Genomic DNA, 24,426 nt, shown 5'->3' on the forward strand with positions numbered 1-24,426 from the left:
AAATGTTGGTATGCTTGATGTTGTCCCAGAGACCCCCTTAAACTCTCCTCAGTTTTTCAGATTCTGTTTTCTTTTTGCTGTTCTGATTGGGTGTTTTCTGCTACCTTATTTTTTAAATCACTGATTCAATATTCTACTTCATCTAATCTACTGTTGATTCCCTGCAATGTAGTCTTCACTTCCATTATTGTATTTTTTATTTTGAACTGGTTCTCTTTTATGTTTTCTATTTCCATTTTCATGTTTCCTATCTCTGTTGACACTCTCCCTGAGATCATTGAGCGTCCTTATAACCAGCGTTTTGAACTCTGCATCTGGTAGATTGCTTGTCCCCATTTATTTAGTTCCTTTTCTGGAGACTTGTTCTGTTCTTTTATTTGGGAAATGTTTTTTGTCTCCCCATTTTGTCTGCCTACCTGTGTTTGTTTCTACGGATTAGGTAGGACTGCTGTGTCACTTTGTCTTAGTAGAGTGGTCTTATATAGTAAGTGTTCTGTGGGGCCCAGTGGCATAGTCTCCCTGGTCACCTAAGCTGAGTGTTCCAGCTGTGCCCTTGTGTGTGTTGTGTATTCTCTCCTATGGTAGTTGAGCCTTAGTTGCTGTTTGCATGTCAATAGGAGGGATTGACACTTGGCTGATTAGTTATGAGGACTGGCTATGACTACAGTGGAGAAGCTGTTGTGCTGGAGCTGACACTACAGAGTAGGACTCAATTCACTTTATCAGGGATCTGGTACCTGCCCAGATTTTGGGTGTCTTCCTTGAAGGTGGTTGGGTGATGCTCAGGCTTGGTCTGATGCTCAGACAAATACTAGACAATTCACTGAGATCATTTTTAAAATACCTTTTTATATAGCCTCTAATGTGAAAGAGTAGAATTCCAGCTCAGTCAATTAGCATGTGGAGTCACCATTTGTCATACAGAAAAAACATTAAATTATCTTCTTTGTCACATGCTGAAACCTTTGCAATTTCCTGTAAAATTCACCTTTACTCATTTTGAAGTCTATTTGAGCTGACATAAGAAAAGTTTTAGATAGTGATGGAAATTCATTGGATTAATAGAAAGATAAATTTTATTTAGTTTTATTTACTTATATATTAACCGAAAAAAATGAGACCATCACCAGATTATTAGAATGCAACCAAATATGGAATCTGTTAGACTTGAAGAAATACATCAATTTGATCACACAATTCATAGGAACAGAGGATGAAGTGGTGGATATAGTATATGAAATTTTAAAATATGTGTCTTTAGGGAAGATGTTTTCATTTAAAATTTTAATTTAATGTATTGATTAAATATTAAATACTGTGTATATACACTAAAACAAATGAACAAAAAATCCTTGTCAAGCACAGGTGTAAGGGAGAATACAATGATGAATAAAACATCATCTTTGCATTAAAGAACATCATCGTTTGGCTGACAAAATCAGCAAATAAAAGCCTTTCAATAGTTGAAGGAATTGAAGTAAATGAGATTCAATGACTTGTTAAAGATCATACAACAGATTAACAGAAGAATCCAGGTGTTCTTACTCCTAGATCCATGGCTTTCTACAAAGTCAGTCTTCTGACAGTAGAGAGAATGAAAGTGTGGGGACAGAGCCCCAGAGAGCAGTTTCCAGGCTCTCGGCCTCACGTAGAAAGGTGTTGCCTCGGGTAGTAGATGGCCGTCATCTGTGGCTAGTTGGCCATCAGCTATAACCCTTGAGCCATTGGCCACTAATATAACTGCCGCGGCTGCGTTGGGGAGTGAAGTCTAGAGGGAGTTGGTCAGTTGGCAGGAAAGCAGACAGCAGGTCGCACGTCGTGTGAATCCAGCCTCCAGTGAGACTGTGGTGGTATGACTCCCCTACCTGTGGCTCCGTGGGTGTTCCTTTTTGGCCTAGCCACATCCTGCATTCTCATGTGGGGAGTGGGAGCAGAGACCCCGCATGCTGCCCCGCGTGACAGAAAGTATTTTCAAGTAGCTCAGAAAAAGTATACCTTTTTTGATTTCCATTAAATAATTAATGCTTCATTTTCCTTATAACTGTTCAGAGAACACTGAAATATTGTCATGCAGGGTCTCAGCTCCCACTCCCCGCACAAGAACGCAGAATATGATGAGGCCAAAAAGGAACCACAACAGAGACATAGATAAGGAATTCATATCACTATACTCCCGTTGGCGGCTGGGTTGGTGTCGTGTGGGGAGGCCTGTCAGGCCTCCGGTCCTGCTCCCCACATAAGAACACAGGATATGATGAGGCCAAAAAGAAACACCCACGGAGCCATAGATAGGGGAGTCATATCACTATAGTCTCACTGGCGGCTGGGTTGGAGACACAGGAGGCAGGAGCCACACGCTCCACAACCCGCCGTCCACTTCTCTCTGCCAACCAACCTCACTTGCTAGCTGCAATCCGCCTCTCTGCAATCTGCAATCCACACTCTGCCACTTGCTTGCTCAGCCACCATCTTCTTGCTAGCCCCCATTTGCTGTTAGTGTGGCCACAGCAGTTATATTAGTGGCCAATGACTCACTGGTTACAGCTGACGGCCAACTAGCCACAGCTGATGGCCATCCAATCACAGTTGATGGCCATTTACTACCTAAGCCAGCACCTTTCTATGTGAAGCCAAGAGCCTGGAAACTGCTCTCTGGGGCTCTGTCCCCACAGTTGGAGACACAGGAAGCAGGATCCACACGCTGCGCTATCCGCCATCTGCTTCTCTGCTAACCAACCAACCCCACTTGCCAGCTGCAATCTGTAGTCCGCTTCTCTGCTAACCAACTCACCAACCCCTAGCATAGCCACGGAAGTTATATTAGTGGCTAATGGCTAACCCGTAACAGCTGATGGCCAACCAGTCACAGCGGATGGCCATCTAATAACCGAGCCAGCATCTTTCCATGTTAGACCGAGAGCTTGGAAACTGCTCTCTGGGACTCTGTCCCTACAAATATCATCCAAGATTTTTGAAATCTCAGCTAAAAGAAAAGGAGTTCCCAAGGTAGATTAAGTTTATTGAATCATTACTTATATAAATCAATTATTCCCACCCAATCTGTTCTCTCCCTATATTAGATTAGAGTCAGTGACATTTAACAGAAGACCTAAATTTTTATTGCTTAAAAACACAAAGGTTTATTCACCCAGGTGAACAAATCTAGAGGCAGGAAGTCCAGGAAAGGTTTGGAGGCTCCACAAATTCATCAGGGATTCATTCAGCCTCCTTCTATCTTTATGCTCCACCATTCTCAACCTATGGCTCAAGGCTTCCAATCTGAAGCATCACAAGAGGGCTACTTGAATACTAGGCATAATCTGTGTTCTAGATATCATGAAATACAATTGGGGGAAGCAAACACAAAACAAAACAAAATCTTTTAGCTGAATTAGCTCTTTTAAGATACCTTACACGCAGAAATCTTATACACAGCATTTCACTTTCTTCTCATTGGCCAGTATTTAGAAAACATCACACTTAGTTCAAGGGGGTTGGGAAATAATAGTCTCTTAGCTAGGCACATAGCCACTCCCAGGAAATCAGAACTCCATCTCTAAGAAAGAACTAGGTTAAGGGGTCGTTGGTAGAAAGTGGTCTGTGCCACAACCCCCAGATAATACCAAGGGACATGTGTTTGTCAGTGGTGTGTCCTCTTAATGTTTAACTTTAAATATATTTAATATTAAAACATCAATACCAAATTAATGCTTAATATTTATAATTAATATTATATTTAATAATTGTTTATATTATATATTTATATTATGTTACATGTTTAATATCAATTCAAAATACATTATATTAAAATTAATACTACTCTAAAAATGTGTCTTAATTTTCTTCTACTTATTTCCCTGTATGAAACAAAAAGAAATAATCATGACAGAATATGGTTACTTAATGTAAACAACTTGTTCTGACAGATTCTTAACCACACCTATGATACTCAAAGTCAGCTACACCCAGAAAAGTAAAACGTAAAAAATGTACATGGTGATAAAGTGTCTGAGTAAGAAAAGACTACATCAAGACACCTACCGTGTTTCCCCCAAAATAAGACCTAACCAGAAAATAAGCCCTGGCATGATTTTTCAGGATGACATCCCCTGAACATAAGCCCTAATATGTCTTTTGGAGCAAAAATTAATATAAGACCCGGTCTTATTTTGGGGGAAACACAGTATGTGCCAAACTGATTTCAGAATACTGTCTTTTGCTTAAACCAGGATTATTCAATTTGTTTTTTAAATATAACTTGGTAAATTTGTTGGATAAGCCTGGCCAAAAATAATTAATGTGATTTTTTTCTTAATTATGGGTTAGCAAAATAAATTTGCTAAATAAGGTGACAATGAACATGTCATTTATCTAAATTTGGTTACCTTATGTGTCATTGTATATACCCTTCAATACATGGCACTGTTAGGTACAAAATTCAGAGTCAGTGCAGATACATGAGGAAACAGAGTGTGGTTTTCTGCTTTGTGGGTGGTAGGAGGCAAGGTGGGTTTGAATTTGAATCACCAGGTGAGCCAGGACAAATTTCCCTACCAGGCAGTGGTTATAGACCTGCTGCCTGAGACTACCTGCTGCCCAAGGCTACCTGTAATTCTAATTCCAGTTGGCTAATTGTGTCGTTCACCTATTAGTTTTTGCATGTTCCTCTCAAGAGATCCTCTGTCAAGTGGTTATCAAAGTTTCACGTGCAGTCTTGTTAAAATGCAGATTCTGATTTAATAGGTCTAAGGTGAGGACTGAATCCACTTTCCTCACAAGGTCTCAGGTGATGTGGACAACACTGAGTAGCAAAGAGCTACCAGTACTAACTGAGGTGAACTTGATAGGACAGCAGAACACCTGGAGAAACTCGCCCTTAGAGTTTCCTATGAATCCGGTGAGGGACCCAAGCATTAGCATTTCTAACAAGCTCCCACGTGACGCTGATGCTGCTGGTCCAGGACTCACACTTCAAGAACCACTGATTTAGTATTTCAATATGGATCTCAAACAGGTGAGAAATATGGAGGGTGTAGAACAGTAAGTAGCCTATCCCTTTGTAGAATACCTACTGCGGACAAAAATATCTTTGTGAATTTGGATTTTAAATTTTATATAAATGAACTATATAAATGTCATCATCCTTAATTTGTAAGTTTTCTGTATAGTTTAAGAGTGGCAAAGCCTAACAAGGAAATTCTTTCCACTTTGAATTAGAGGGTTCCTTTTAGTTTTTCTTGAAATATAGCTAGCAGAAAATAATTCTGCATGAAGGTTTGGTATGAATTCTAGGTGAAACCTCTGGTATCTCATAGGAAGCTTTGAAGTTTCTTTTTAATATTAATAATTCCATGCTATTAAAGTTCTCTAAACATGGGCAAATAAAAATATTCCACAATTAAAGGCATTAATTGTTGCACCCTAACAACTAAATTTAAAAAATTTTGAAATCCTATGTATTTTCGGGCCAAATACAGAGAAAGGTCATACTTGTTTTTAATTTTCTTTTCTCTAAAGTTAGGAAATAATCAACTTCTAACTCAGTAGATTGATTTTATCAAAGAGCATTTTATTCATATAAGAAGTAGAAATTTTTAAATAATTTGATCTATCTTTGCAAAATGTATATTATGAATCTGCTCACATTTGTTTTCATAAAGCTTATTATACACTTAAATTAGTCTACTTATGTGTTTGAAAGTAGTTATTATTTTATTCTTAGTAGTAAGAATTTGAGGTCAAGTGTGGTTTTTATTTTTTATGCAATACTATCCTTGCAAAGAGTTTTTAAAAATTATGCTTGCTTAATTTTATTGAGCCCTACGAAATATGCAAGAATCTATCCATTCTTAGTCATGCTTTCTTCTGCTCTAGTTCAATTTTTTTTCCCCCTACGTAAGTAGAAAGACAATGCAGTATCTGGCCAAATGCAATGTTCCTTCAGATTTATTAGAAGAGCAAATGAAAGAAACCATCCGTATACGTACATGGTTTGTTTGATTACCCTAATCTAATTGAGGATTTTCGGCTAGTACAGTACTTTTATAACTAACACACCACAAAAAAGGAGTTAGTTTTTCTTTCCTATGATAATGAAAATCTTCAACTGTAAAGCATCTATTTGTGAATATTTTCCAAATAATATAGCATATTCCATTTTTTAAATGTAGACATATGCATAGATATCAAGCTTCATAACATATTTTTAATAAACTCAGGAAAGCTAAGTAAAGTTAAGGAAGTATCAATGCTAATTTGTAATTATTATATCAATCTTCAACTATTTTGATGTTCCCCTGGAAATTTTCCCCATGAAATAATTTCAGGTCTGAACCAAGAAAAAGAAAATTTAATTGCATATTTTCCCTACTTATAGATTTAATTATAGAAAAAAATTTATAATTAACTCATTGTAATTAATTTATGTGAAATAATCTATAAAATACAATATTTTATTAACAAACTAAATTTGTAAACAGTCCAGTGGAGTTTCATAAATTTCATCAATCACACAATTAACATTTAATTTTGAGTGTAAACAGAGAATGACTTTGAATTTCCTACATAAATAAAAAAACTGTCATAGTTCCTCTGTGAGATAAATTTTAATGATATTTGAAAATATTTCAAATAGACAAAACTACTTAATAAAAATTCATTCCCCACACTTTCTAATAATTCTGGTAATACTTTTAGAGTGTCTTGCTGACCAAGAAATCTTCCTTTGGCCTTTAATTGTACTTTATGTCCAGGTATAAATTTTCTCTTTCATATTTAAGCAAATTTAAAAAATATAAAAACATAAACAAACACATGTAAGTTAATGTTTGACTAGTAATTTTTAAATTCCTCAGAAGATATTCTGTACCTATATTTCAGAATATAACTTAGCATGATATTATCATGTATTTCCAAAATTTTAATATTACATTTTAAAATTTCAAAACTGGTATCATTGTCAGGGTAGTGTGCGTGTGTCAGACAACAGAAATTGCATTACTCCCCACCCCCAGAATTATTTTCCTCACAATGGCTATAAAAATCATACAATGTGGACAGCTTATAAAATAAAATCTTATTAAAACAACATTTTTATTCTGTTCTAATACCCAATTTCATATAAAGAAACTAATTAGGTACTGCAACTGAGAATAAGGAGACTAATCACAAAATTTTTAAAAATTAACCACTCATTTTTTTTCAGTAGTGAGCTAGTTCATAGTTATATGAAAAACTTTTTGTTGAATGAAAAATTTCTGTGTAATATATGCTATTATTGTTTATAAATGTATGGTTTGGCAAAAAAAAGACTATTAAAATATTATTCAAACATATGGTTTCTTTCTAACTTAATAAAATATAGTATCCTATTAAAATATTATGCATTTTAAATAATTTATTAACTCAGGCGTTCATTCATCTATCATTCAACAAATGTTTGGTAAGCATTGCTTTAATAGATTTCAATTTTTTAACATATACATGCCAGATACTCTTTGTTTCTGATTTCCCATTTTCTTACAATAATTACCAATGTAGATTGAATATTCAGTTCCAATATGTATGGTCATTCAATGTTTAGCATATTCAAAGGGCTAAGCACTGCGGTTCGGGTTTGCAAGCCTAATGCTTGCTGTGCTTGTTCAACAAATGCTTGAAGATGGTAGGCCTGCATGAAACTAGAGAGTGCATGTTCTTGAGAAGGTATTTGTATTTTAAAAAAGTAATAATAGTACATGATGATTTTTGTACTATGTTTGTACTCAAAACATATTTGTGCGTCTAAGTCAACCCATGGGCATCAAGGTTGCAATTCTTTCATGGACGCTCTCTCATGTGATCCTTATAAAATCTCTGTGGCTGAAATACTTCTAGTCCATGTCTTTCCAACAATCCTAGAAGCTGTAGGAACCTGTTAATGCATTCACATGGGCAGAGATCCAAGGACTGAGTTTTGAAGGATCCTGAAAATGAATAATGCTGAGAGCACCCGTGCAGGGTGAAAAGTATAATGAGAAATGACCTATTATATATCAAATCAAAGACTGTGCCAAAGAATGCTTAAAAATCCTTCAATACATAGCTACTTGGGTAGAGGAGGGAATTCTCTGGCACCAAAGACAATGTTTCTAAAAGTGTAATTCTCCCCAAGATTTTGACGAAAGTGTTTAATTTTCATCTAAAATAAAAATGCATTTTAGCCTCCACAATACCCAACACTCCCACATACTCTTCCACCTAGCATACAGTGTTCAGATAGAAGGTGCAAGAAAGCACATAGTACAATCCTGAAAAAGGGCAATATATACACGTATATAAAAGAAAATTAACAAATGAAACTGATTTCTAAAGAACAGGGAAGTTATATCAGACAAGAAGAATTTAGGGAGCTTTATATTTATAGGATCCTTATCTACACGACTGGAAGTGTACCTCCAATAGACAAACACAGTAGCAGATGCTGCTATTTTACATTCAATATACTCCTACATATGCATTTGTAGATGTGACTCTATTAAAAAGGCACATTTATTTATTTACACATGTCTTTGCTAGTGTCCTAAATTTGGGTTCCAGATGATCTAGAAACTCAAGGCCTTCTTCTTCCTGCCCTTCACTGCAGCAGCCTACTGAGCCGGCCATAGACCCCTTTCCTTCATAGTTGTATGAACGGACACAGTCTTGAGAATGTTTATGCTCCTCTTCTTGCTCACACAGATACACCTTCTGTATTAAAACAGAGCACATTTTATTATTTTTTAAAAACACCTAAATATATTAGCATAAAAATAATGTCTTTCATTTACCTTTCACTGTTTAATTTTTAATCAGAGTGTGTCCTCTAATGGATTCCTACATATAAAAAATGCACATAATTGGTCTGTATTATAGTCATTCTTAAAATATAGCAAATACATAAATGCTCCCAGTGGAAACATTTATGGAGATTAAAGCTACATCATACAAAAATTGTTTTATTTCCCATTTGAATGTAAGATTTGTACAGTTGAAATGGGTCTCTGTAGTATCTTTGCATATTTGGGGGAAACCAATATTGGCTATGATTCTTATTGTTTATACACTATTATAGAGCTATAATAATGTAATGTATTAAAGTGGCTGATATTAACCTATATTGATTAATCTGAACATAAACCAAGGAACTAAAACCCAAAATAAAAGCATAACAGTCTATCTTCTTGATGTTGATAGCCAGGATTTCATAACCACATAGAGGATTCAACACACTAAAAAATGTTTATAATATATGATCCATGCATTACTCTATAACAAATATTTCACCTCAGGTGATTTTGCTGGTAATATTCTAGGGAAGCAGCTATCAGTCTTTTTATACTTCTTAAACACGCCTACATACACCACTCCTAGATAAAGTTTTGTAAAGCTTATTTTAAAAATTGAACTGTAAAAGGTCATTTTTCTCTTTGGGTTTGAACCTGACATCCCTATCTATGATAATTCAATATTAAAAAGGTGATGAATTACAAGTGTATGAGGAGTAAAACTTTGGGGAAATTCTGAATTGTAAATAGTGTTTAGCTTTCATGTAATATGAACCCAAACTCATTGGCACTTACTTCGCCAAGCCGAGGCTGGGTGAAGCTGTGCCAGTCGGTGTATACGTATCTGCCCGTATCTGTGACTCCCTGTCCTCCTCCCTTGAGAGATTCCAAGGTCCGATGTCCACCTCCTTTGCTGGACTCCAAAGTGTAGCCGCCTTTGACCATTTCAAAGCTTTGCTGTGCTTTGACTCCCTGGCCACCAAGAGTGCCAACAGACACGCTTGTCTCACCAATGTTGGATGTCTGTGCGGGGAGTCTAATGTTTGCATCCTAAAAATAAAGTTAGAGTCATAAAATGAAAGAATCAAATTGAAACTCACCATTTGCTTTCATGTCTCTCCCACCGTAGGCAAATCACTTACCTGCTGTACCTCTCAGTTCCCTCCCTACATATAAAATAATAGTACCCATATAGTAGGCATTATGAGTTGAATTGTGTCTTCCCAAAATTCATATATTCAAGTCCTAACCCTTAGCGCCTCAGAATGTGATCTTGCTTGAAGATCAGGTCATTACAGATGTAACTAGTTAAATTAAGACGAGGTCATGTTCAGTTAGGGTGGCTCCCAAATCCAAAAGGCGAAATTTGGACACAGACACACACACGAGAAGAATGACATTTGAAGATTTGATTTATGCTACCATAAGCCAAAGAACTACCAGATGCCAGAAAAGGCCTGGGACAGACTCTTCCCTAACACTTTCAGAGGGAACATGCTTCTGCCAACACCTGGATCTCTAATTTCTAGCCTTCAGGACTGTGAGACAATAAATTTCTATTGTTTAAGTCACTCAGCTTGTGGTACTTTATTATGACAGTCATAGGAAACTAATACAATAGAATTTTAAAGTTTAAATGAAATAACATATGCAGGGCACCTGGAGCTCTGCTTGGCATAGTAACTGCTCAATAAATGTTATCTTTTATTATTATTACTATTATTATGTAATAATCAATGGTTATGGAATCACCCTACAATTCAAAGGAAAGTGAAACATGATTTACCATCACTTCTTCTCCAGGTCCTTCAGTATTTGATACAATTAAATTTTGCTGGGCTACATCATCTGGAAAACATTTCTTTACTGTTGTCTTAGCAGTGACACAGAAACATGTAAATAGAACACCTGAAAAATAAAAATATTTAAGTAAATAGTATGTTTTTATGCTGGTGTACATTAAATCATTTGAATCACATGATTGCTTAAAAGTTTATTCACAGTACTTTAAAAAATTTGTTCCATAAATTGAGAAATCTTTGAGTCATAAAATTTAAAACAGAATATTAGCAATTGTATTAACATATAGACCATCTCTGTTTTCGAGCGATTATGTTATTAGGCTTAAATGAGAAATAAATCAATAAAAAGAAAAGAGTATGAAGTGAGCATAGTTTATTAACAGTTCTCTTCCCAGGTCCAGAATTAACTTAAATGTTTCTCTTATTTCCTCCACACTGAAATAGTAACTTCATTCATTTGAATTTTAAGCTAGTATTATTGGTATTTAAAATTCATACAGAACACATGCAAAAGGCTTAGAACTATAAAACAAAGATCATTAAGCATAAATAGAATAAAGGCAATTATATAAGAATCAGTGACTGGTTTTGAAAGTGTACATCACTAATGCAGTGCTAAGAAGAATATCCACTTTAGCCTGAAACACAAATCACTGAATTAGGACACAGTAAAGACTATGGGAAGAGTTTATAAATGCAAACAGGTTTTGTGTAGTCAAATAGACTGTTAAAAAAGAAATGAGAGAGAGGAGGGAGTAAAGGAATTGTGGGTAATGATTTCCATCACTTTTGCATCTCCAAAAAACAATTGGCAGAATGTAAAATCTTAATATTCTTTGCATGCACTACTTTTCCTCAGTGGCTCAAACCATGACTATTTTCTATTCATTCCTCTCACTGGCGTGTTCTTAAGATGTACAAATATGCTACATCACTTCCTTAATAAATGTCTAAGATAATTTTGGAAATACTTTTCTCACTAATTCTTTTTGCACATTCACTGCATAAACTTGGCTGATTGAAAGCCTATAGTATTTTGTATGGAAGGGACTCTTCACATTAATTTTATCCAACCTCTTCGTTTTACATATGGAAAAGTAAACTCAAAAAAGAGGAAATGATTTACCAAGTATCTCACAGCTAATTATTGGAAGAACTGAGGCTACCCCCTCTAGAAATTACTTTAAAATGTAATCTTCTCTTACTGACATGTTTCTTCTTCTATGTCTCAGAACCCTAAGTCGTATAGTCCACACACGATTTTAAAAAGGGCACGTTCACCAAAGCTCGTAAATGTCATTGATATAAAGAACTGCCATATATATTTTGAAAGATAAAACTTTACCTAACACAGTTTAGATAATTATACTTACATAACAACAATGCAGAACCCAAAACCATGGCAAGAATAGCCCATCTTCCAAGTATTACTTTTGATACGTTAGCATTGCTCTCACGTTGTTTAATATTCATTCTACAGTCAGATGGAGTTGTACAGTCACATACTCTCACTGACAACATATGTTTTCCAGTAAGACCATGTCTATCTTTTATTTGGATAGGCACGTTATAAAAGTCATAATCAAGATTCTGCCGTGAACGAAGAATGGCAGTTTTACCTACAAGAAAAAAAGACATAGAGAATATATATTGATATGACCTTTCCATCGCAATGTTATTCTGACTTGGTGTTCCTAGGGTGGGTTGAGGGGGCGGGGATAGAAGGCACAGAATTTACCTTAGAAGAAAAGTTCTACTGGTTCATTTTTCTTCCTTAAAAATGATTTTGATTCTTGAAAAACCAGGAAAAGTAGTTGATATTGCTCTATAAATTGATACTGCTTCTATCAGACTAATCTATACTGAACATGTTATTCAAATATTATATAAAAATGAATTGATATGTTTTCCTAAAATATATTCAAAAACAAGAATCTAAACTTAACATAAATAAATTTTTCATTGCTTTAAAAAAATCAAGGTATTATCCATTTTGGGGACCAATAAAATAATTTCCTAAAATGAATATTTATTTATTATCATGAAGTTAGGTGAAAGTCAAGAGGATTAGTCATTGTAAGTTCCCATTAATTAGATTTAGCATAATTACACACCATCCTTTGTTGCTACAGTCCAAAGTTTACTGGCAGAATTATCCAAAAAGAATTCAAAAGGTGGACCATTCTCAGGTCCATCTGGATCCACAGGTTTGAGAACAGCAAAATCCTGAGCATGCTGACAAATTGTCACTTCTTTTTCAATTTGTGGTGCGTGATCATTATCATCTTCCAAACGAACTACTAATGTTCCAGTGCAAGATCTGCCATCTAAGAAAAATAAAAAATAAAACACATCTTCACTTAAAAATTTATTTTCAACCATCTCTATGGTACACAGTTGATATCTGCAGTCTACTAGCTATCTGAACTTGAATTTCACATTTTCCCGATCACATTACCACAAATATGAAATCGTGACAGGGTCTTTCTAAAACTGAAATGTAGGAGACTGTGAATAACGTCACTAACAGAATAACCAGTTAAAAATAAAATTGATTTCTTATATCTTTCTTTGTGAAGAGCTGTATTCACGCTCAAAATGCAAAGACTTTACATTTGGTCATAATCACTTCCTCAACCTCCTTTCCTGACACTTTTCCTCATATACTCTTTGCTGAAACTCTGTAACACTTGCCCTCAAACCCACTAGGTGTGCTCTTTCCTGTGTCTGCTTTGGTATATTTTGTTGGCACTGCTGGGAACACTTTTCTCTTCCTCTTGGCCTGGTAAAACCTTACTATCCTTCAAGAATCCACTCAAATATCACTTCCTCCTAAAGCTTGTCATAACTTCTATGGACAATGGTAGCCATAGTGTCCTTTGATTTCTCGGAACATTTGACTGATTGTTGGCTCACACATTGAACTGTGACCTGCTCATCTTAAGAGCTAAGTCATGTTCATCTTGAGAGCCTAGTGAAATGCCTGGTATTTCTTGGCTAACTTATAACTTAATACTAATACATTGAACAGAATGAACGTACTATTTTGAAATTCACAACCTAGACCTGGAGGTTAATGGGACTCACAACAGAGGAATGGGAAAGAGCAGTACCTGTGTTAAGCAAACATGCCAAAAGCTACACACGATGCTTGGTAAAGGGGTGGCTTAGCCAAAAATGGGGGTGCTTATCAGAAACTGAACTCACAACAATCAATTAAGAGGAACAGAATGTACATGAGAAAAAATGAAACACCCGTTTATAAAGAAAACATGCATCTGTGATAATTAACATATTATTCCCAAGGAAGGAGGGTTTGAAAGGTATTAAGAACTGAACACACACTAGTGGGAACAATCGCAGCAGTTGCCATTGCCATTTATTTGAAGAAGGGACTTGAATGTCAAACAAAACAGTGCTTTCTAGAGTGATAGCAGGGAAACCAGCCTAACTGACAGAGATGATTGATACAAGAAAGACTGGGAAATAAATTGGATTCTAAAAAAGCTAGAATATTTAGGTCATCATCCTGAAATATTTATAAGCATCAAAACTAAATGCTCATGTGGAAATATAAACAATTATTTATATATTTGGCCCTTGGAAGTATATATTTATGGATTAAAGTTCAAATAAACAAAATCCTTCATGTCACCATATGGCCGTCCATTAAAACTTATAACATCCCCAACTTTACTTCTTGATCACACCTAAGTTATCCATGAACCTGAGATACAGATTTCTACCTTTTAGATTTGGCATTTATTTTCGTTGTATTATGATTACTATGCCTACAAACATTGTCTCTTAGCACTAAACAACAAAGTTAATTTCTTATATTTCTGTTCTCCATATTTTTCTTCTCTCCAAGTAGTATTTCATTTTCCCATCACCAAGCTTCTGCCTTTCTGTGAAATCTCCTCCTTTTATCCTTTAATTAGGGCAGCTCTTAACTGATTCCTACTTCTTCATGAGTACTACTTCCTGTATAGGGAAAGTTTCATACCATAGAATCTCTTACGAGAATATAATAATCCTTTCATTGATATCATGTGAAATTTTGACCTTGTCTTATGAATTCTAGTTTCCATAGTAACTTGCCTAGTACCTTGGAACTTACTAAACAGTCAACATTTGTGGAATAAATGAGTAAATATAAATCATTGTCTGACAAAATAATTATCTTTTAAACCATTCAAATTTCACTTTTACTTATATAGGAGCAGCAAGTCACCCAGGATTATAGAGTAGTGGCAAAATTAACTATATTTCTCAGCTAGTATTTTTCCCATTCTTTAGTAGCTTTCAAATTCTACCTGTATTGAAAGAACTACATTAAGAGTGTATGTGCCAGTCTCAGCCTATCAATAACCAATTTTGTGGCTAGACCAGGCCTTGTGGTTCTCATCATGATTGCAAGATGCTCTCAGGAAACTTTGAAAAAAACTAAATAAATAAAAATAAGGTTTATTATTAAGAGTCCTGGAAATTACACGGCATACCAGGGGCCACACAGCAAGATCATGGGAGTTGAGGATGGGGTGGGTGGGGAAACGGGGAGAGGCAAGTTCTCTGTGTGCCTGGCGTCAGGATTGGGGAGGGGCCTAGGGTTCTGCAGGCTCACTCTTGATTGGTGAATTTAAAACATAAAAGTGGGACTTCAAAGCACAGGAGGAGAACAAACAAGGGGTGGGGGAAGCAGCCTGGTTCTTTATCTGGTGTGTGGCTAGCGGTGTATTTATTTGAGGCGGCCATCTCTGAAGTGGATGCCTCAGCAATCAAACCTTAAGTCAGGCACTTGCATGACCACAAGGAAAGGCAATGGTAAGGGCTTACACTAAATGATTCATGGTTCACCGCTAGGAGTGTATGTTTACAAGGATTTTGAGAGGACTACTTTATGACATTTGAACAACATTTCTTCACAGGATGCGTTCTAGAATTAATCTTGGAAAAGGATTGCAAACTGCAGCAAAGACTTGTTTAAGAGTCATTGTTTAATCGTTTCTTTAGGAATGAGGGTGACTATTCTGTTTCCCATTAAGAGAGACTCAGGATAAACCTACCTTGGACCCAACTGTTTTAGGTGGGCTGAATTCCTACAGAGCGTTCAAATCACAGTAAATTAATTTGTACTCCTGAATAAAATGGGCATCCTCGAAGATGCTACCATGTCCAAGGCAGGTATCAAGTAATATGGACCTTGAAACTAGGACTTTGGCCATCCACCTCCTCCTCACTTTGTGGTACTGATGCACTGGGGTCTAAATGGGGTGCTCTGTCTCAGAAAAATGCAGCCTAAAACCACAATTAGATATTGCCTCACACCTATCAGAATGGCTATCATCAATAAGTTAACAAACGACAAGTGTTGGCAATGCTGCAGAGATAAAGGAACCCTTGTGCACTGGTGGTGAGATTACAAACTGGTACAACCAATATGAAAAACATCTTGGAGGTTCCTCAAAAAATTAAAAATATAACTACCTTGTGACCCACTTCCAATTCCACTTCCGGGTGTTTATCCCAAGAAATCCAAACACTAATTTGAACAAAATGTATGCTCTATGTTCACCGCAGCACTATTTACAATAGCCAAGATATGGAAGCAACAAAAGAGCCTACCAAGAGATGACTGGATAAAGAAGAACATATTTACAATGGAATATTACTCAGCCATAAAAAGAATTAAATCTTACCTTTTGCAACAACATGGATGGACCTAGAGGGTATTATGCTAAGTGAAATAAGTCAGACTGAGAAAGACAAGTACCATAAGATCTCACTTATATGTGGAATCTAAAGAACAAAGTAAATAAACAAAACAGAAACAGACTCATAGATACAGAGAACAAACTGATGATTGCCAGAGGGGAAGTAGGTTGAGGGGCTTGATGAAAAAGGTGAAGGGATTAAGAAATAGAAATTGGTAGTTACAAAATAGTCACAGGGATGTAAAGTATGTAAAGTACGCTTAGAGAATATAGTTAATAATGTTGCAAGAACTATGCATAGTGCCAGGTGGGTACTAGACTAATTGGGGGGATCAATTAGTCAAGTATAAATTATATAAATGTCTAACCACTATACTGTGTACACCTGAAACTAACATAAAATATAATATTGATTGTCAACTGTAACTGAAAAAAATAAATAATTAATTTAAATAAAGTGAGTGGTCTCCAAAATATTGAGCAATCGTAATAGCAAACATTTTTGCCTTAAATTTTGATCTGGAAATAAACAAAATTCTCCCCAAGATTTCCTTGAAAATATATCATGTACTTATATTTTATGTCTAGAAAATTGCACTCACCTGCATCCGTTGCAACCACGGAAACATTGTATTCATTGTTTTTTACAAATTTTGATTCTCTATCTAGCACTTTTAAAGTTTTCAAGTCACCAGTGACTTCATTAATTTCAAACCAGTCATCTTCATCTCCTAGCTTCTTATACCTAGTTTTTAAAAATCAAATGTAAATGCTCAAACCAAAAAGTGGACATAATCTCAAAATCTGTCATTCTGAAAAATACACAGAACTTTCATAAATTTGAAGTTAATTTACATCACAATTAAAAGTAAGGAACTTTTTGAAAAATACATTACCTTAAGCCTTCACCACTGCGCGTTTCTGGATCGAATGCTTTGTATCCAAGAAGTTCTTTGCCAGCTGGGAGGCCATCTTTACTCTGAATAACTTTTACTGGTGGTTGGCATTCAGGACCCTCATCACTGTCTTTAATTGTAACCGTGACAGTTGTAGTACACATAGTGGGAGCTTGTGAGCTTTGTGCTTTAGAGAATTGTGCTTCATTAACTACACCAATTTGCAAAATAATTTGACGGTTGACTTCATAGTTCAATGGCTGTTAAATAAACATAATTTGGTTATTAAATATATAACATTATATGTAGAAGACTTTTAACCATGATTCCAAGTTTTAGCACAAAAGGGAATATCATTTTTTTTGTATAAAATGTTACCACAAGCAGGTGGTAATGCAATTAAAGACTAATAATTAGCTTCCTATTATGACAAATTCTATCAAATGTAAAATTGTTGTTTTAAGATTCAACCAATTTTTTTTTCTCACTTTTCTTTAGAAGGTCCTGCTTTCATTTTTTCATTGCAAGTTTAAATATTAACAGGAATATAGAATGAGTGTTTGACTAAATTCAAATAGATCACTATTACTCATTATTTCATTACTTATCAAATGGGATAGCAGTGATACCCAAAACAGCAGAAGTCACTCCAAGCTAAGTGTATAAAATCATTAGAGAGAGTATTAGCATATGAGATTTGGCTATAATGGAGCAGTTCTCCAAGTATATGATTCGGAAGATTAAATGATATTATCTAGCAGCAACTTTCAAAGCACTTTATATTTGGGTTTGTTTAGTTCCTAATCAAAATGCTTAGTCCTGAACTGAATAATTAGAGAGAATCTGAAACAACAGTTATATAATTAAAGACCGAAATCTATCAAGATAAGAACAAAATGGAAAGAAACCTAGAAGCAAAGAAGAAGAAAAAGAGAAAGAACAGGAAATATAATAATTAAAGGACATTTTTCTCTGACTCTTATGAAGGAAGCACAATTTGAGCATAAAGCTTCTAAGAAATTAATGAGGGAAGATATGGAACATGTTAGTGAAGGCTCTGAGCAGAAGGACTTAGAACAGAACCAGGTTCAGTTAAAGTAATCATTGTAGGTACCAATGATAGCAATTAAATTTTTAAAATCCTAAAGCACTGACTACCTCAAATATAGGGGAATTCATGGGGATATTTAGTAAATTGTTCTATAAAATACACTATAGAGAGGTAAAAGTAGAATCTGAGCATGAAGGGAATTGGAAAGTCAAGAGGTTTGATTTCAATTAGTGACTCTTCCATTTCTCTCTGTCTTATGTTCTATAAAATAAGATATTTGGACAAGTGAGTGTCTAAGAAACTTTCTCAGGCTAGTATCTGATTACTAATTCAAACTTTCTCTGCCTTGGTTTGCCTCATCTATAGAACAATAAGTTTTGTACCTGATATGCCTTTCCTCTAAGACAGAAAATAAGGGTAAAATAATAATAATAACAATAAATTTATGTAAACCAATATAATCATTTTAACATTGCATTGTAATTCTCTAGTCATATACATACAGGAATACACACACACACACACACACACACACATATACATATATGCACATATATAAATACTTATATATCAATTAAGTAGAATTTTTTAAAGTATCACTTGATTTTTCTGTTTGTTTGTTTACCTTGACAACACACAAGACTGCTTCATTTGTATTTGGGTCTGTGCTAATTTTGAAGTTTCCATTTTCATTCCCCTGTAGGATTGTGTATACAGCTTTTGAGTGAGGAGTGTTGGGCAAATCCTTGTCATATATCGCCATTCGTAAAATCTCAACATCAATTCTGTTTTCTTCTACTTCTGCAAAATACTGAAAAAAATTGCCTCTTCTTATTACAAATGTATGGCTTTAGTCTCTTTCCATCTTAATATATTGAAGTGTAAATGACACGAGAGAGAAGGCCTCTTCTCCTTCATCCTATAAAAGGAGTCTAAATCTAAGGAATCTTATACTGGAGCTTAGCATCCAAGAAAACACTGATGTTGCTGATGTATGAACAGCTTCAAGGGCTAAGGAACTTTTAGACAGCCAAGGGAGTAGTTCCCTTCCTAGCATCCAGAAATAACCGCCATTTCAATATTTTTATAGAAGTTGTATTTTTCTGCTTATGTTATTTGTAAGTGGCAGCTACTACAACCAAAATGTGTAATCTCACAGAGCAACCTAATTCCAGATTTGTTTTTTGAAAAAGTAAATGAACTTAGATGAATGAATACAGAGATTGACTTTTTCCAGATTTGTTTTTTTGAAAAAGTAAATGAACTTAGATGAATGAATACAGAGATGTACTCACAGAGGTTTCTGTAAAATATGGTGCATTGTCATTTTCATCTTCGAGTGAAATAGTAATTGTTCCTGTATTAGCTAAACCAAAAGGTTGGCCCCCCATGTCTCGTACTTCCATTATTAACTTGTATGTATCACAGCTCTGAAAAAAAGGAAAAAGAAATATTGATGAATATTTTTTTCCAAAAAAAAAAGCCAGCATAAATAAAAATGTAGAGCAAGAGATTGGTCAGTCAGGACAATGAAAAGCTGATGTGTCTAACATAACATTTCAAAATGTAAAGCTATTTTTTTTATGTTAGCATCTGTACATCAAATCAAGTCAATGATCTTAAGTGAGACCTCATCTAATACCTTGTACCGTCCCCAAATCTCTGTAGGGACAAAGGAAGTGTCCAGAGAAGTGTCCATACTTCCAGACATGCTATGCTGTCCCTAATCACAGCCTATATGGAAGTATGCTTGGAGAGGGAGCCACAAGGGACCTTACTGTAACTTGTCTGGGAGTTCATTATCAGTTTAAATATAGGTCAGTGGCTGGGAAATTAATAACCAATTCATTACTTCTCTATCCAGTAAAGGTGAAGTTGTGGTGATGACACCTGTGTCTGGATGTATGGAGAAATGCTTTGGATGATCTGGGATTTGCTGTAAGATTTTATATTTCAGACGAGTATGTAGAGTGTCAGGTTCATCGAGGTCGATGGCAGTCACTTTGCCCACTGAGGTGCCTGTTTAAATAAATGCAGTAGAGTCAACAATTTAAAGTAGCAATATAACTGAATTACAGACGCAAATTAAATCAAGGCATGGCTGTAGTATATTCTCCCAAAACCCACAAGTAGATTAATTTTGTAGGTAAGTGGAAAAGTATCTAAATGCTCTCCAAATCTCTAAGCTATCCTGACTTAGAAATTTCAATTAAGTAGGTACTGTGAATAACATGATTTGTATCCCACAAATCTAAGAACATTCACCCCACCCTTGGTCACAGTGATTCTCAAATATTTTCCTCCCAACCCACTACCGGAGTTCATGGGCCATTTTTGGATGGAACTTCTCTGTGTATCTTGTTTGCTTTATAGCCCAATTTGATAATGTTAACTAAAGCAATAGCACAGCTTTGCTTATGATAAAGATTTTATGTTTTAATAAATATGTTGGATTATTAATATATGCAAGTAATTATTAATATATGTTAGACACAAATATTATGCACTAGTTTGAGTACCTTAGGTCAAGTTTTATGGCCCGGAAATCAGTGTATTGGAAATGTTGCTTTAGCAAACCACTTATTGTGGGAGAGCAATATTAAATACACATATATAATGGTGACAGAATAGGGGAAGCATAAGAACTAACAACATTTCTTTGTAGATTTTTTTTTTTTTTTAATAAACTAGGAAGTCTTGTTATGCCCCTGGGTATACCAAGATCACAATCTTGGCTGCCCATAGCATCAAACCAGTTTCAATTATTTTTTCAATTTGTCTGGAAAACATGCCAAGTAAAGCAATGCATGTGTTATTGTAAATCAGATTAGCATTTCCATGCTGCGATATATTTCTGGGTCCTTGAAAATGTACTGAGACTTTATAGAGATTCGAATCATTTATGGCTTTATAAATATATTTGTGACACATATGTACACGGTCAAATTAGAAAATATAAACAGCATTTTTCTGTCACACCGTCATATTCATTGTGGATTAATCTAACAAAGTTAGAAACTTTATGTATCAGTTAGCTGCCTTCTATATATGCATAGCATAGTGAGCACTAAAAGGTTTGCCTTTGAAGTGGATATTATATAAGACAACAGAATTTTATGTAGAATATCCTTGAAAGTCAAGCAATTAAACATGTTTCGAATGAACATATTATGCATTTAAAATATTAATGAGGGATTCAATTAAAGCAAAAATCTAGTGTCTTCCTAAAATATGAACTTACCGGATCGGCAATTTTCAGGCACACTAAAGATAGTCACTTTATTCTCAAAATATGGGGCATTATCGTTATCATCTTCAACTTTGAATAATAAGGGGAGTGGGTACTCTGGTGCATAACCGTCTGCGGTTGTTGCATAGGCGTACAGCTGAAAGGTAGACAAACGCCATCAGCTTATTCTTAAATAACAAATTATGCACAAAATTAAATTTAGCAGTTGGGAAAAGACGTCATGGTTAAGAAATCATCCACAATAGTGCGTGTAACTAAGAACTTATGTAACTGAGAGACAACACACCAGCACAGTCTAGGCATGCCATGTGGCTTCAGCCCTCTTTCAGCGTTCTCATTATTCTCCCATGCACTCCAGCTGGATGAGGCCGCTCCATTCCCTGATTAACTGCATGCTGTTCTGCATGTTAGAAGGCATGGCGACATCCCCGGTTATGCTAATAAAAAGTATTTCTTAAGTTTATACAAAATATAATTCTATTTATTTGCAGTTGATATATAAATATATATCAACTATCTCTGGATGATTCAATTATATTTTTTTTCCTCTATTTACTGCTTTTTTTCATTTTTCTACCATAAACACACATTTCTTGTATAATAAAAATGCTAATAAAATCATGCACATATTCCAAATTTCATCTCAAAATGATATATCTTAATCTCAAATGCCAGGATTTAATGGTTTTTCCCTTTAAACACTATCATATTATTTCTGCACTCATTTTAAGTGGCTTATGCATAGTTAAGTGTTCAATGAATGGTTGTTGAGTTAAACAGATTTTCTTCCCTGACAGAACCAACTAAACCTGTCCAAAGTGAACTCTGTATTAATTCAGTTCTTCACCACAATTAGCTCTTCCTGAGTTCCCTACTGTAACCATCTTCTAAAATGAACCAAAATTATTCATAAAATTCCAGGTATCTAACTCCTCCCTCTTTTTCATTAGCCGTTTTCGTCAGTTGCCAAGTTCTAGCAATTATGGCATTTCTATGTCTCTATCATCCATCTCCTTTTTTCTATTCCCAATGCCATCATCTTCATAGACTCCATAGGTATCCTATCAACATGTCGTCCTACCAGCTATCCTGCAATTGCTTAACTGACCTTCTCCAATCTATGTAGAACTCAGGAGTGAGATTCATATCCACAAAGCACATCTTTAAACGTTATCCCTTCATCACACTCTTCAGTGATCTGCCTATCCATCACTGACCAAACTAACCACAAAATCCTCATTAACGTGTTAAAAGGCAGCATTTCATCTTCACATGCTAACATAGAGGAGAAGTAATTTCCACTCTAATCTCTAGGATGGGAAGTGTTGAAATAACCATCCATGTTCTCTCTGTCCCCTTATTCACTTTTCCCCAAACAACCTCCAGGTGTGCTATTTGAGTAACAAAGCTTATACTTTGATTTCCACAGTCTGATCTCTATATCTTATTTCTCAAATAAATTCTGAACTCAGGAGTGTAATACTGGAGTGTATTATCACCCCTTCACCGCCACGACCATCACCACTGCCATCATGGCCAGCATCATCCTCACCACCATCACATCCAGATGTCAAACTATTCAGCCTTCCTCTCCCCACATTTGATGTGATTTTTTTTTTAAACTGCTGCCAGTTGAGAGTTGCAGTTAGAGAAAATTATGAAATTGTTTTATGTCTACATTAGATTACAATTGTCCTCAGAGATGAACCTGTGTCTTACAGATATTCTTGTGTCTGGAGCACCTAACACAGTCTTACACTGGGGAATTCTTCAACAATTAGCTTTTTACATTCAATTCCACACATCTTTTTCTTTTAGGAAGATAAACTACACCTAAGTTCACCCTCCATAAAAAAAGTCATAAACATTGTATGAATCAATTGTAATGAATTTTTTTATCTCATCACATTGGCATTAAAATATTTTCATATCTAATCTAAGCCCATTCTGCTATAATTTACACTATTCTTTGCTAGTTTTTCTCTTCAATGGAAATGATCATCTGCTTCCCGCAATATAATCACTTGTCCTTTGAAATAATATTTCCTGATGTTTAACTATTAGGTTGGTGCAATAGGAATTGCGGTTTTTGCAATTATTTCTTAACCTTTTAACCGCAATAACTTTTGCACCAACCTAAGACAAGTAAATATTATTTCACATTCCACTGATTCAGGTGTGGTGATTTTGTTTCTGGTACCATTTCAGATACTACTTTTCGTTTTGCTATTAATGAGCTGAGTACCTAAAAAATAAATCAAAATTGAAATCTTTACTGTAAAGGGGACAACTTAAACTAGAAATGTACCTAAACCTTAAAGTGTAGCCTAGCTCCCTAGGAGAATACACTTATATTCATATAATAGAGAACATAATTATAAATATTTTTTAAATCATTACAACAACAATTTCAAAGAAACTTAAAAGTAATTGCTTAGCAGTTATTCTCATTATTCTATATTAAAAGCAAAATAATACATTTCAATACTGCTATAAGTATAAATAAATATAATAAGTATACATAAATAGAATATAATTTAGAGTTAGCATATTTTTAGCGGAATTAGAAGAGTATTATTTAAATTTCAAGTGTGTATTATTGTGGTGTCATTTTCCCCTTGAATCGCCTCTATAGCTTGAAGAAACTCAGCTCTTTTAGCCCTTTCATACTATAATTTGCTCTTATCTTTGAAATTGCTCTCATCTTTGGGAATATGCAAAAAGTTGACAGCAGGAGTTGGGACTCGAATTTGGCCTTGTAAAGAGGGGCATCAGGTATCCAGTGTAGATTGGGCAGAGAGAGGGGGAGAGCAGTGACACCAAAGCTGAATGGGTACACAATGTGATTAACAACGCACATATAAAGACAAGGGATAGACTTGTGTGTCTCAAAAAGGAAACACAGGTTA

At 35.1% G+C, this 24,426-nt stretch overlaps 1 protein-coding gene across 4 annotated transcripts in view; it reads right to left on the minus strand.

The window, feature by feature from the left end:
• Positions 1-6,668: 6,668 nt before the first annotated feature.
• DSC1 (desmocollin 1) overlaps positions 6,669-24,426 on the minus strand; it is a 309,329-nt gene continuing 291,571 nt past the window's right edge. For 3 of the 4 annotated variants that reach the window (XM_033087310.1, XM_033087311.1, XM_033087309.1), the window contains 11 exons: positions 21,509-21,653; positions 20,120-20,286; positions 19,563-19,697; positions 18,893-19,078; positions 17,217-17,476; positions 16,923-17,065; positions 12,721-12,933; positions 11,980-12,225; positions 10,591-10,712; positions 9,600-9,854; positions 6,669-8,727 (listed from right to left, as the gene is read on the minus strand). In XM_033087310.1, coding sequence (XP_032943201.1) covers positions 8,530-8,727; positions 9,600-9,854; positions 10,591-10,712; positions 11,980-12,225; positions 12,721-12,933; positions 16,923-17,065; positions 17,217-17,476; positions 18,893-19,078; positions 19,563-19,697; positions 20,120-20,286; positions 21,509-21,653 — 2,070 coding nt within the window. In that variant the 3' untranslated portion in view covers positions 6,669-8,529. Of the gene's footprint in view, positions 8,728-8,807; positions 8,854-9,599; positions 9,855-10,590; positions 10,713-11,979; positions 12,226-12,720; positions 12,934-16,922; positions 17,066-17,216; positions 17,477-18,892; positions 19,079-19,562; positions 19,698-20,119; positions 20,287-21,508; positions 21,654-24,426 lie in introns of all 4 variants that reach the window. The other variant, XM_033087312.1, reaches the window with a different exon arrangement.

The sequence above is a fragment of the Rhinolophus ferrumequinum genome, chromosome 19, assembly GCF_004115265.2.
Source record: "Rhinolophus ferrumequinum isolate MPI-CBG mRhiFer1 chromosome 19, mRhiFer1_v1.p, whole genome shotgun sequence".
NCBI classification, from domain to species: domain Eukaryota; kingdom Metazoa; phylum Chordata; class Mammalia; order Chiroptera; family Rhinolophidae; genus Rhinolophus; species Rhinolophus ferrumequinum.